The following is a 13,023-nucleotide window of genomic DNA, read 5'->3' on the forward strand; positions in this document are numbered from 1 at the left end:
CTAGCAGTGCTTTTAGTTGAGAGTGTCCATGTCTTATCATAACCTGTGTTACTTAAGCATAACAATTTCAAATCACATCACACTAACCAGGAAGCACAGGTTGTCAGCAGGAATCTGAATCTCAAGCAGTTGTTTAAATAGTTTCTGACATATACTTGCTTCCTATGCAGATAGAAAAGTAAGATGTCCTCAGGATTCAGATAAGCTGGAAAGATGGGGAAAGAAGTGCCTGGCTAAGTCTTTTCACTAGAAATTTCCATTGGAAAAATGTATTTTTCAGAATGTGACACCTCAAACTGAACTAACTTGCTTAAAATACTTTGAAATGCCTAAGGAAGATGTTTAGAACAAGTTCTACTCGCTGATAATCCAGCCCGTTTCTTTCAGACAACACATACCTAAAAGCAGTGAACAGTGTCAATGTCAACACCAATGACCAAGCTTACAACCATGCCATTCCTGTGCTGAATTTTAACCATTTCAGTCTTAGGAGTCCTGTCATTCCTTCAACAGAGCAAGACGAAGACCCATTTCTATTTTCAGTTGCATTTAAAGAAGTAATAAAAGTCAAACTTTAGCAGCATCGTTCCCACATTATGGTTTTATGTCCCTAGTCACTGTGTGCAGTTATGCTGGCAAATCCCTACCATTGCAGAACTCTGATTCTGCTGCAAAGGAGAACATTTCTTTTTCCTCACTGAGATTTCCAGCATGCTGGGAAAAGGCGTATGGGCATAACTGGGCAGAACAAACTCCCAGGGATGTCACAGGATCGCAACTGTGCAGTTGCTGCCAGACTCAGGGCAATGCCAAGAAAACCATTCTCACGGGAGGCTGGATTCAGCTCCCAGGAAAATGACAAACACCTTAAATCCCAAGATGTTTGTGTAACTGAACGTGTGAAAATTATCTACAGAGAATACATAATCACTGGTTTAATGAGGTGTAACATTAGATTTAAGTAGAAGTAACACAATCATGCTCACTGGCAGCATGATCACAGTATTTCATATGGTTTTAAAACATTAGCTCCTGTTTTAAGTCCTAAGACATAGAGGAACTGAGGCCCTTAAGTGTTGTAACAATGTATGTTACAAAAAAACCCCCAAAAACTCACATCTCACTTATTTCTAGTATTAGGGTTTCTACCCGTATAGGTCATATGATTTTGTTGGCACTATGTCAGTCTCCTTGCTCCTTACTGTAGTTTTCAGACTCCTTACTCATTACTCTTACTTTAATAGTGAACAAACCTGATTAAAGTATCCTTTAGTCACATGCATGTTCTAAATCATAGGACACTATAGCCACCACTACAATAATAAGCACTAGTGGGGACTGTGCTTAATTTCCTTGGAAACGAGGTGGGGGTTGCTCTTGAGGAGCACAACTGTTAACTGTTATTTTTGACTTGCTGCTCCTACTACAATAAGGTCATCTACTACTTGGTCTGCCACGTTCCTTGGGAGTGCAGCTCATTTGACATAGTTTGTCAGGTATGTGTTGCAGTGTTGAGGCACAGATGATGGCTAAAGGAAGCACTGGAATGTATCTGGATTTACTGTTCGTTTGCTCCTGGGAGTGGAATATTCAAAAATCTGCAGAACTCCTATTAGCTGTCTGAGGATTGGCCTTTGTCCTATTTATATATGCATTAAGCTCAAACATCTTTACCATCTATTTTGGATAATAGGCACTATTTCCCCTCATCTTAATGTACAGGTCTGGTGTTCTGTTTTGACACTTGGTTGTTTCAGCATAACTGTGAAAAAACTATGACCTACTTTATACACTACTGTATAACACGACTGGCTTGAGACAGCAGCTTGTGAAAGGTTTGTAAAGAACTCATTACAGAGTGTGCTTCTTCATGAAACTCTAAGAATTACATTTAGTAATTTAAACAGCTGAACACAGTAATGAAAAATACTATAGACTCGGACTATAAGAAGATGAAAATCCATTAAAGAAAATCTATTGGAATAACTTATTAGCAGGGGCTTAGAGTAAAATATATATATAGAAAGGAGTTTCGCCCTAGCCTCCCAATGAAATGCCAAAGAAGCCTGAACATGAAATTGGAGCCACCAGCAATCTTTCTGAAATAAGACCTGACTTTTAAAGGCACAGTTTTTTATAAAGTGTTTATAATTTTAGCCTCTTACTATTGGAAGTCTGCCCGTACACAACTACTAGTGAAACCTTTTGCTTCAGGAAATATTCAGTCAGTAGTAGTAGGAAAATGGTGTACTGAATAAATATCTACTAAACAAACAAACTAATAATAAAATGGAAATAATGCCCATAGACGCTCCTGCAACTCATGAATCTGAAATGGAACTGTCAGAGGATCACTAAGCAGAAGAGGCTTCTGCAAAATGGATGTATAAATGCGATGGGACAAACCTAATTCTCCAAACAAGGAGCAGAGTTTGTAAAATGCTTAGTCTTGTCTTCATGACTGTAGAGAACTAAAAATTTCAGGGCATTTTTTAATTCACTTAGGATCAGATTAAGGAAGCAAGAGCTGACATACAGGAGACTCCCAAACACCAACATCCAGCGATGGATATGGAAAAAGAGGGCTGAAAGATCTCTAGCAGAATTTGTTTATGCAGTGCATAATTAATTTGAATATATCTGAATGGCATTTAGACAATTCAAGAAAAGAAATGTGGGAACATACAAGCATTAGACTGTGAACATCTGAGTTAGGAAAGAACTACAGAGAATTAGATATACTGGAGACTGTTGCTTCCAATTGATTATCCAAGTGTCCTCCAAATAATTCAGTCACCTGAGATGCATGAAGAGAGCCACAGAAACACAACAGTTTATGGAAGACAACCCTGGACTGAGAGAAAAATCCAAAATGAAGGCAACCAGTGCATCTCCAGAGCATCTGATTAATGCAGGGTTCTTTCAATGTAAATAGTCAAAATAAAGAGAATTGTGAAAACAGAAAGAACTGACCAGAAATAGAGAGAAGTCATCCAGAGTGGCAGGTCCTCAGCTATAAAAGCATTTTGGGATTTACAGGCAGAAGCCAACACAGACAGAAATCCAGAATTCCAGATTTGCAGGGAAGATTCATGAAAAGTGCATTTATACTGATTAGCCCCTCTTATTTCTGACATGATTTCTACTTGCAAAATGTGATAGGTCCTGTAAAACTACCCAATTTAAACTCTTGCACAGACTAAAACAACTTATCAGGTAAAAAACCAGACTGTCATATCAGAAAAGAGCTCCAAGTGACCAATACCACAGTGTGGGTTTAAAGGGAAGTCTGGGGCAAACAGCTTGTGTGTTCTGCAATCTGTCACCCACTTCTTTGTTATTCTCTGAATCATATTTTAAAACTCCTAATTAACAGCTCGTGGTGTTTCTTTCCCTGCCCTACCTCCCCTCCCTTTTATTTTTAACTAAGAGTCTCGAGCCTAGTTTTGCTGCAGGACTACTTGGAGGCTTTATTTTTTAACTGGTGACAGTCTTTTCTCCAGGTTTTTAAGGCATCCCCTAGTTATAAATAGAAATTTTGGGCTTGCATACCTGAATGGCTAGCAAAAGACACCCATAGAATTTTCAATAAAAATGCTCCCACGTTTTTTGCTATTAACTAGAAAAAGGTTAAACACGGAAAAACAAACCCAAGAAGATTGCAGGACCCATGAAAGATTTCTCCTCAAAAAAAAAAAAAAAAAAAAAAAAAAAAAAAAAAAAATGATGTTTATATGATCACAGAAAAATTGCCAACTTGCAATTGTCTTTTTTTCCGTTACAAATCATTATTAACAGCTGCAGAGTGATGGGTGAAAATACAGCTTTGGTGCTGGAGGATTAGTTCTGACTTGTGCTCCAGATCCACTGCTGTGCCTGTGTAAGCACAGACCAGAGGATCACGTGTTGTAGTTTATCTAAATGATCATCTTTCCTTTTTATTTTTTCAAACATTCCCAACATAGTTACAGAAATTAAATGTTACTGTAATCTTTATAAATTTTCAAAGCCGTCTGAGTCCGGGGTGTGGACCAATAAATTGGATTCTGCATCATGAGTCTTATGACTTTTATCACTACATTCTCAGCTGTTAGTGCCAAGACTGAACTTTCAAAAACATCTCAAGCATCTTGAATTAGGCTTGATGAAAACCACCACATACTCAGCCTTCGGAACTGCTTTGTTCTTGGATTTTCTTTTTATTTTCTTTTAAACAAAAAGAAATTTTAAGGTCTTCTGCGTAACTGAAACTTTTTCCATGTGCTTTTAAATCAAAAGCAATCACATATATGCAGCCATTTTAAACCATTTGGACTGCAGCACTTTTGCTTTCAGAAAGAAACAAATACCTGTAAGTACAGTAATGTTTAAAAAAAAAAAAAGCAGAGTCAAATTCTTTTAAGTGCAGTGTCCTGCTGACAGCAAGTAGCCTTCCACTTTAAACCTGTTTATACAGCTCAGTTTGAAACCAATTTGTACCTTCAACATGTAGGATCTTAACATATATGTGTGTGTATATATATGTGTGTGTTACATAATATAGCAGATTAAAAGTGTAAAACTATAAAATATGAGGAGGTCACCACTTGCAAGAGTTTCATAATGAGATTAATTAAAAAATTACAGCTGTAGTAAAAGAATGGCAGATGAAATTAGAAACAAATTATTTTGTTTTAAATATTCCTAAAGTATTTCAACCACCCATGGTGAAAGTGGAGGGGGAAAAAAGGAACTCTCACATAAAGCTGATGAATTCCTTACATTTTACTGAGCTGAATTTTCCTAAATAAAGCACAGAGATGCAGTCTGTAAGAAATCCATTAGCTATTCAGACTATGTGGTTTCCTAATCCAACATTATTACCTACAATAGATTTTAAATATTTTTTTAAGCCTTGTGTAAGTTTTCCCATTTATATATATTCCTTTTTCAATATTTTCCTTGGGAAACGACTCAGTCCTGCAAACATACAAGTGATTGTAACTTCATTTATGGCCCCATTAATAAGGATCCATTAGAGCACATGACTGTACTAATATATTTATATGTTTATGGAATTAATTCAAAGAAGTTTCACAGTGTAACCATTTTTTTTTCTGGATTCTGAATGTAACATTTTTCCCTTCCTCGATTAATTTTGCTTTGATGTGATGTAATTACATACAGCCATCCTTCAAAAATATGTAGACTAGACTTTCCCTGTTCAACTTAACTTGATATTAAGCTTTCAAATCCTTCCTCATCATTCAGGTGGAGACAATCACAGCTGTATGAGGAGTGAGTGACTGCATTTCCTCACTTCTTGACACTATAGATCTGTTCCTGCTCTAGTGGGAAATATGCAGCCTGTTCTCCCCTGCATCTGAAATCTCATTCATATTTTAAGGATTTTCCAGTAACAGATCACCTTCATTAGAGTATTGCTGGTTGCATCTTCCCAAGGGAAAATATTATTTCTATGAAAGGAATATTTTTAAAATCTCTCCAGATAGGTAAGTAAGAGCTTCTACTGCTGAAGGAAAAATACAGCTTGAAATTGAATGGGATGTAGAAGAATATTCCCCCTTGCATCTGAAAATCAACCCCCTCACCTGCTGTGAAGATTACTTTATGTCTTATTTTGATTTAACTAGGTTTTCCACACACTGTGCATTCACTGTTGCCCAAGTGCCTTGCAAAGCCCAGGCTGTGGTTGATCTGTAAGAACTGCCAACTAATAGGGTCACAATTGATTTTGCCATAAAACCAGGAACATTTATTTCTTTTACTATTTTCCCTAAGAACACTGCTTTTTAAAACTAAAATTTTACAAATTTTATGCAGATAAGAAAAAGAAAAAGAAGAAAAGAAACCCTTTAGGACAAAAAATAGCTGAAAGTACCAGTTGTATAATGGAATCAGTGCTCTTGCCAACAGCACACCAGCAGAGAAGGAACCCCTGTAACAGGGTGTCAGTAGAGTGGTTTGTTCACATAAGTGATCAGTGAAGATTTAGATATTTTCATGAAAAAGTTCAAATATTTTTCAAATTCCTTTCATTGTAGGAGAGATATTTTCCCTTTCCAGTCATGTCTCATCAGTACTGCATCTATATAACACACTGCTCAGAACCACGACCAGATGGGGTTTGTCCACTGTGTGGAGGCACAAATCAGATTCACCAGGTTGTTCACCCAAAAGCAAAGGCCTATTTCTTCTTGGAAATTAAAGCAAAAATATGGTTGGAGCTATGTGGGATATCAGTGAGGAAACTAGCAGATGCAGCGAATTATGTCTCGTTTCAAATGGATGTTTTAGGATGCAGATACTGACAACACTGATGTGCACAGTCTCAGATAAATGCATGGTGGGAAAAGAAGTTCTCCTAAACTGACAAGCTCATGGTAGAACATCAGCCTCATGAAAACTGAGGCAGGCCTTGCACTGTCACATCCTGCCAAACATATCTCAAATAGCATACGGGTTATTAAATCACTTATTTAAATATATTTACATTAAAGTTATTTCAGCAAATCAGAATTCACTCACATCCTCTGGAGGATGGTTTTTGATTAGCTGTATTTTCTCTAGAAGGTAATATTTTTTCTGGAATTCTGTAAAATATTCTTAAACAAATGTATCCCCTCAGCTGTGCTATATTGCAGAAAATAATCTGTCTCCTTACAAGTCTAAAGCTGTGAGCCACTAAACTAAGTCTTAAATGCTGTGTTTCTTTCTGCATTTTCAGTCTGAACATAGAAATTGTAGAAATTGTTCAGAGTAAGGACTATCATACTTTAAATATAGATAATTTTGTGGAATGTAACATTGCAGCAGTGGAGCAGTATAGCAAACAAAATGTCAGCCAAGAATGCTGTAGCTTTATGATCTTGGGTATATGCTGAAAGAAACACACTTTTTTCTTTGCACTCAAAAAGAAATTTTGCCAGCATGTGCATTAAAAGAGTTCAACCGTCCTGCAAGGTGCTATTAATGGATAAAGTAATTTTCATGCAGTTTTCACACTTTCTATCCCAGAGCACTTTTCAAAAGTAATAATAAAGAGTATAAGAGAGAGAGCAAAAGAAGAATAAAGAATTACAAAGGAAAAAAAATGAAGATGCTTTGAAGCAGGGGGAGAATCAGTGGCTTATGTGAGGCTACGTTATACCCCAGCCTCCCACAGCACGCAGACACACCGGGTGGGGACGGTTTCACATGACACAGCAGGCCCAGCACAGATTAGCTGATCTGAAAGTGAGTGGCCATCACAAATGGGCAGTTTTCCTTCCCTCAGTTACTGTGGCACCGTTTCCCTTCTGTTGGATGTAAGGATTGTGTCATTCCGGGGCAGGTCAGTTTATCAGGCTGATCCAGCACAAAGCCACGCCGAGGGGCAGCAGAGCAGAACTGAGGAGCAGCTCTTTGTCAGATCAGCTGAACCAACTCACTGTGAAGCCATGAGGGGAGGTGCCAAGAAAAGGAGAGGATGGCAGAAGCCTTGGCCAAGGGCTGCCTTTTTAATGGGGAAGTTACTGGATCACCTTAGCTGCCCCCTAAAAATGACACTTTGGGTCTTCACCTGAAAAAAACCCTCTAGAAGTGTTTTATTCTGGTTATGTTCTAATGAAAACTTAAACTGTTTGCTTCAAAATTAATAAACATGTTTCAGCACACTTTCTGAAACCAGAAGAATAAATTAAGAATGCCTTTGGATTTGTTAATTACAATTAGTTTACATTTCTAACCTATTATCTTTTTTAACTGTCACACTGGTCAACATTATACAAACACACTTTCATAAAGCTATATGTCTTTGCCTAGAACATACCCTTGAAATAAGGTACACATTGCATTGTGCTGAAAGCCACAACAAAGCAGACTCTGCCTGTTAGCTCACATTAACCGAGTCTTTGGCTGATATTTCCATGGAAGGTATGCTGATCTTTCTAGTAGTGTCAATAGAATCACATTACTGCTCGAGTCATCATTTTCTAAAAGCTATTTGGCAACTCACCATTCATCCCCTACAGTTAGATTCAACACTGTTTACAGCATCTAACAAACAGGCTTAGTGAGATAGAAATTTAAGAGATACTTCATTAATGTGGTTAACTTCATAATAAAATGCCGTATCTATTTAAAAGTGTTATTCTTTCTCTTTTGATCATGAATCTTAATGCTTTATTTGTGACATCTGAGTTTTTAGTAACAATAAATGCTTTGTCTGCTTGATGCAAAGAGCTCAGCCGTTTAATTAAAGGGGATTAATTGAATTAACCTAATTAATTAATTCAGTTAAACCAAATGCTTAGAAAGACAAGGTTAAGAAGTAGTTGTGTTATGCTATTCATTATTGTATGAGTGCTCACAATCCTCTTCAGTGCAGTCAGCTGGGTTAGACTGAGTCACTGGTGAAAGCAGTTAAACTAACCTTACTGACTTCATAATGAAATAGGGTTTAACAGCATTAATGACCAGTAGGACAATAACAGCAGAAATAAGAGCAGCTGGAGCACTAACAAAATTAATTATGGCATCACAGCTGAGATTGATAATGAAAACCCCTGGACAGTAACTTCTCAAACTAGTACAGCTGTTTCCAAATAGCCATCTGTCTGGGCCCCAAGGCTATTTTATGTATGGATACTCTTAAATTAACTTAGCGGAGCTCAGTTAACGAATCACAGAAACAATGTGATAATATTGAAAGCTAATGTGATATAAGCAATATAAACTTACAGTGGTTTAAGAAAAAATTGAAAAGGGGCAATTTTGCAACTTTGAAGTGGTTAAACAGCTGTGTGTCCTAGAGTCTGAAATAACTGATTTGATGACAAGAAAGCTCTGTGAGAATGATTAAAAGAAAATTTTCCTTTTGAAACAACTGGCAAAGAAGGCAAAGGAAATCTTATCACTACAGCTCTCCAAAACAACTTAAGTATAGTTTATGGAAAGATTAAATTTCTTTATTCACAGGAATTTTTTTAATCAATTCAACTGCCAAATGACACAGTCCACCCTTAGGCCCTACTTTTCTTAGGCAGCGTTCTGAAAATGGTTTCATCTTGTGCTCTGAAAATATACTTGTAATTTTCACCTTTAAGATTTTACATGTATGAAGACTGAAACTGTGATTGTCATCATATCATCTAATATCATATTCGTCCTTTTTCATAGTGGTGTGTTGTGAATATATAGGTTTGTTTCTTAGATGTGGGAAATGTGCATTTGTAACTCTTACTGGTATCATGGACAATGAAATGTGTGAAAAAACATGCCTTGATGAGATGATAAAAATACTAACAAATTAGAAACAGAAAGTCTAAACCACAAACATTAAATTGCAATAATTTAAAATTAATTAGCAAGCCTGGTAGGCCATCTTCTGTTATCACCTCCAGGAATGCAATTTTCCAACAATTAACACTGGCAGAACTAAACATGTACTACAAAGAAAAGAATTCAGCTTTTATGTTTTAAATCTATAATGAGAATAATTTGATCATAGTAAATTTGAATCCACTGTTTTCAGATGATCAAAACCAGATATATCTATGTTTTCTTTTAAAAAGAAAAGATGCCCACATTTTTTTTCCAAAGTAAAGTCATAATAAACCATAGTAGATAGGCTATGAAATCCCACTTGAGGAAAACTTTGGTTGCTCTGCCCAAGTTTTCATTACATATTAGTCAAGTCTGCTGGAAGACAACTTATGTCTCATTGATTTCATTTTTTCATCATTTTTGTACACTGTTACTAGTTACTATATGATTTAATCTTCTAGGTCTAAGCTACTAAAGCCAAGAATTCCACTTCCCTTATGTACACCTCATATATACACACATATAAACACAGTTTTCCCCTGATGTGATGTATGATTTTGTTCTTCAGAATTAATTAAATTCAGCTATAAAATATCCCTTAGGAAATTTCATGGATTGGTAAATAAAACCTGATCTTTTGTAGATTAAAACTGTAATATAAATATAAATAAATGCTTGCAAAATCTACGCAGCCCTTGTAACTGTAACCCTGCTATCACCAAAGAAAAAATCACTCTCCCGTAGGTCAGGGAAAAGATTGGCCAGCTGAGAACACATCTGGGACAGTGTCACCAAACTGAAGGGCACACAGTGGTGGCTGGTACAACATGATTTCCCCTCTTTTCAACACAGCCACAGCTGAACGACCCCTTCTCACCTCCGGCTGTGGGGGTGGAGTTCACTTCCCCACGTGTATCAGGGCTGAGTCCAGCCCACAGAGGCTGCTAAAATGTAGACAGGTTGAGGAACTTATAAATTTTCCTGAGTTAGTAGACAAAGAGGCTGGGTGAATAATCATAATTAAACCTCTGTGCCTAAGTGAATAGAACTTTGGCCCTGTCAGTAAAGCCTTGTCCACAAACAGGGCAAAAAAAGAAACAAATTACAGTGTTGGTTCTTAAAGCAATCCAGCTTCATTTCCCTTGGCAATTTATTGGGTTGTTTGGGTTTGTTTTATTTTTTTAGAACTGTACAGGCCAAGTTCTGCTATAAATAACTACAGGAAAATGCCAATAAAACATTTACCAGAGAGAAATCCTACAGTTTGGAAAAACTGTACTATGACCCACCTGGTAGAGGTCTAATCCTGCCCTATGAAATACTGTGCCAGCAAATTGTCATAGTCTTCTGAAATTACTGAGTTTTGGCCCTGTACTGTATTTTTCATTGCCACTTTCAGCAACTATCCAGGCAACTAAGACAGAGTAAATAGTGACTATAAAGGAACAGCCAGGCATTTCCACCAGACTTCACCTTCTCACTCAGGATTCGTGTCCTACTGTGGCCTGTTTTTTAGCACAACTCAAAGTATAAAAATTCAACACAATGTAAAAAAACCCTAAACAAACAAATGAAAAACCCCTAAACCCCAAAAAACCCCCCCACACAATTTAATTCACTTACCTTTGGCTTCCTGCTTAGTCCAGAATTGTTTCACTACTTTATTAATGTGTTTCTCCTCTCTCCACTTCTTTTGCCACTGACGTAGCTCTTGTATTTCACTGTCACAACGGACCTGTGAAAGGGAAAACAGAAAATACAATTAAAATTATATACCTTCATGTTACCCAAGATGATGATACAATTTTTTTCATGGGGCTGTGGCTGGACAAATACATGACAGCCATCCTATTTGCTGGGCCTGAGGTAAAAGAAAAATCCCAGAGGTTTACAGTTTTCAACTTACAGAGAAATAAAAAACACATCATTGACAAACCCCATTGAAAACATAAATATGCCAATTAGGGGATCACTTTGATTACCAAGGACTCCTGAGAATGTGATTGCAGTGAGACGCTTATTCTTTGAGTTAATTAAAATTTCAGGCATTATGCTGAAGGGTATTAGTGCCTTTAGAAAACCACAACACTATAAAACCAACCCAGTGACCAACACAATAGAGCACAAGAGGAGCATGAAGGGTCATACAGAAGGGAATTTATTCCAGCAAACTGATTCACACCTGCCATCAGCTGCAAATAGGCTGACTGGCAATCCCAGCCATACAATTTTCACAAACAGGAGAGTCATTAATCTGTTATTTAAAGTAATTGGACTGCATTACATGATATCTATTCTTTGTCAGTCAGTCACCCCATGAAGGCCATAATTCTGCTTCTACAAAAAAATTACAATAGTCATAGGCCTTGATTCCATTTAGATTTAAGTTGAATTTTTATTGTATTGTTTTTGTACTGGTGTAGTTCTTCTAACATAAAAGCTAGCCAGCTCTGCATCACCAACTTTTACCACTCTGCTACTTAAACTTGTTGTAAGCAGGATTTGATTAATTAGCAGTGGGTTGCCTATTGCCTACCTTGGCATTCACACAATTACTACCTCCAGTGCACCAGATACTGTCCTTCTGAACAACAGGAGGAAGGGACATGCCAGTATTACCTTAGAGACTATTCTCTTAGAGTCATATTGAAATGGTAGTAGAATTATTTCTAAAATGCAGTTTCTGGTTTGGGTTGGTTTTTTTTTTCCTAAATATTACATATAAAAAATGTCATTATGCTTTAGGACTATGTTTAGAGAAGCTGTGGATGTCCCGTTCCTGGAGGTGTTCAAGACCAGGTTGGATGGGGCTCTGACCATGGGTCAGGTGGAAGGTGTCCCTGCCCATGGCAGGGGTTTGGAACTAGATGATCTCTAAGGTCCCTTCCAACCCAAAGCACTCTATGATTCTATGACTTAATGTCCTAGTAATTTGGGCTGAAGTTGAATAACATGGTAGAAACAAGTAGCAATAAGCTCAATTTCTCCTGGACACCTTTTTCTTGCAGGAAGATGACTACTTAGTTCTCTAGAAAATCTCTAAATAAATTTCAGTTTATTTTATTCTTACATGATATAGTAGTGAGTTTGCTCTGTGATTTGAACTCTAGTACTCTTCTCCATTACACTCTGCTTTTCTCTCACTTTACTAAGACACATACAGAGCAAAAGAGCAGGACTTCAGTTTTCCACTGGTTATAAAAAAACCCAAACCTCAAAGAAAACAATATAAATTATTTATCAAAAGTATTCTTTCTACACAGAATTTCTCCTTTGTGGTGCAGCTAAGAGTGCAATAGACAGTAGCTGAACTCCCATAGCACTCTTCAATCCACTCAGGAGAAGATAACTTGTTATATTTCAGACAGTGCACTGGCAGAGCAGAAATACAATACAAGGTGACTCGATCAATAAAGACAGCCAAGACTTTTACTCAGTGACTTGACATCAGATACCTCTTAGGCCTCTAATAACATCCCATTATACTGATATAGTTCTGTAAAATCTTCTATAAAAGTAATAAGAATTTCTTACAAGGTTGGTACGAACTTTTAAAAATGAAGGAAGTTACAGTTACTAGTGATCTTCTTTTCAGCTATACAAAAAAATAAGATCATTTTCTGTTAAATTCATCAAGTACTATTTGCAAAAATAAAATATAATCCCAAACACAGGATACTTCAGACTTGCAAGAGACATTTTTTCTTTTAGGTTGTC

At 36.9% G+C, this 13,023-nt stretch overlaps 1 protein-coding gene across 1 annotated transcript in view; it reads right to left on the reverse strand.

Moving 5' to 3' along the window:
- Nucleotides 1–13,023, reverse strand: part of IQCK (IQ motif containing K) — a 38,371-nt gene that overhangs the window by 2,827 nt on the left and 22,521 nt on the right. The window contains exon 9 of the mRNA XM_017813321.1: nucleotides 10,930–11,041. Within this exon, the coding sequence (XP_017668810.1) occupies nucleotides 10,930–11,041 (112 nt within the window). The remainder of the gene's footprint in view (nucleotides 1–10,929; nucleotides 11,042–13,023) is intronic.

This window comes from Lepidothrix coronata, unplaced genomic scaffold (assembly GCF_001604755.1).
Source record: "Lepidothrix coronata isolate B3197 unplaced genomic scaffold, Lepidothrix_coronata-1.0 Scaffold41, whole genome shotgun sequence".
NCBI classification, from domain to species: domain Eukaryota; kingdom Metazoa; phylum Chordata; class Aves; order Passeriformes; family Pipridae; genus Lepidothrix; species Lepidothrix coronata.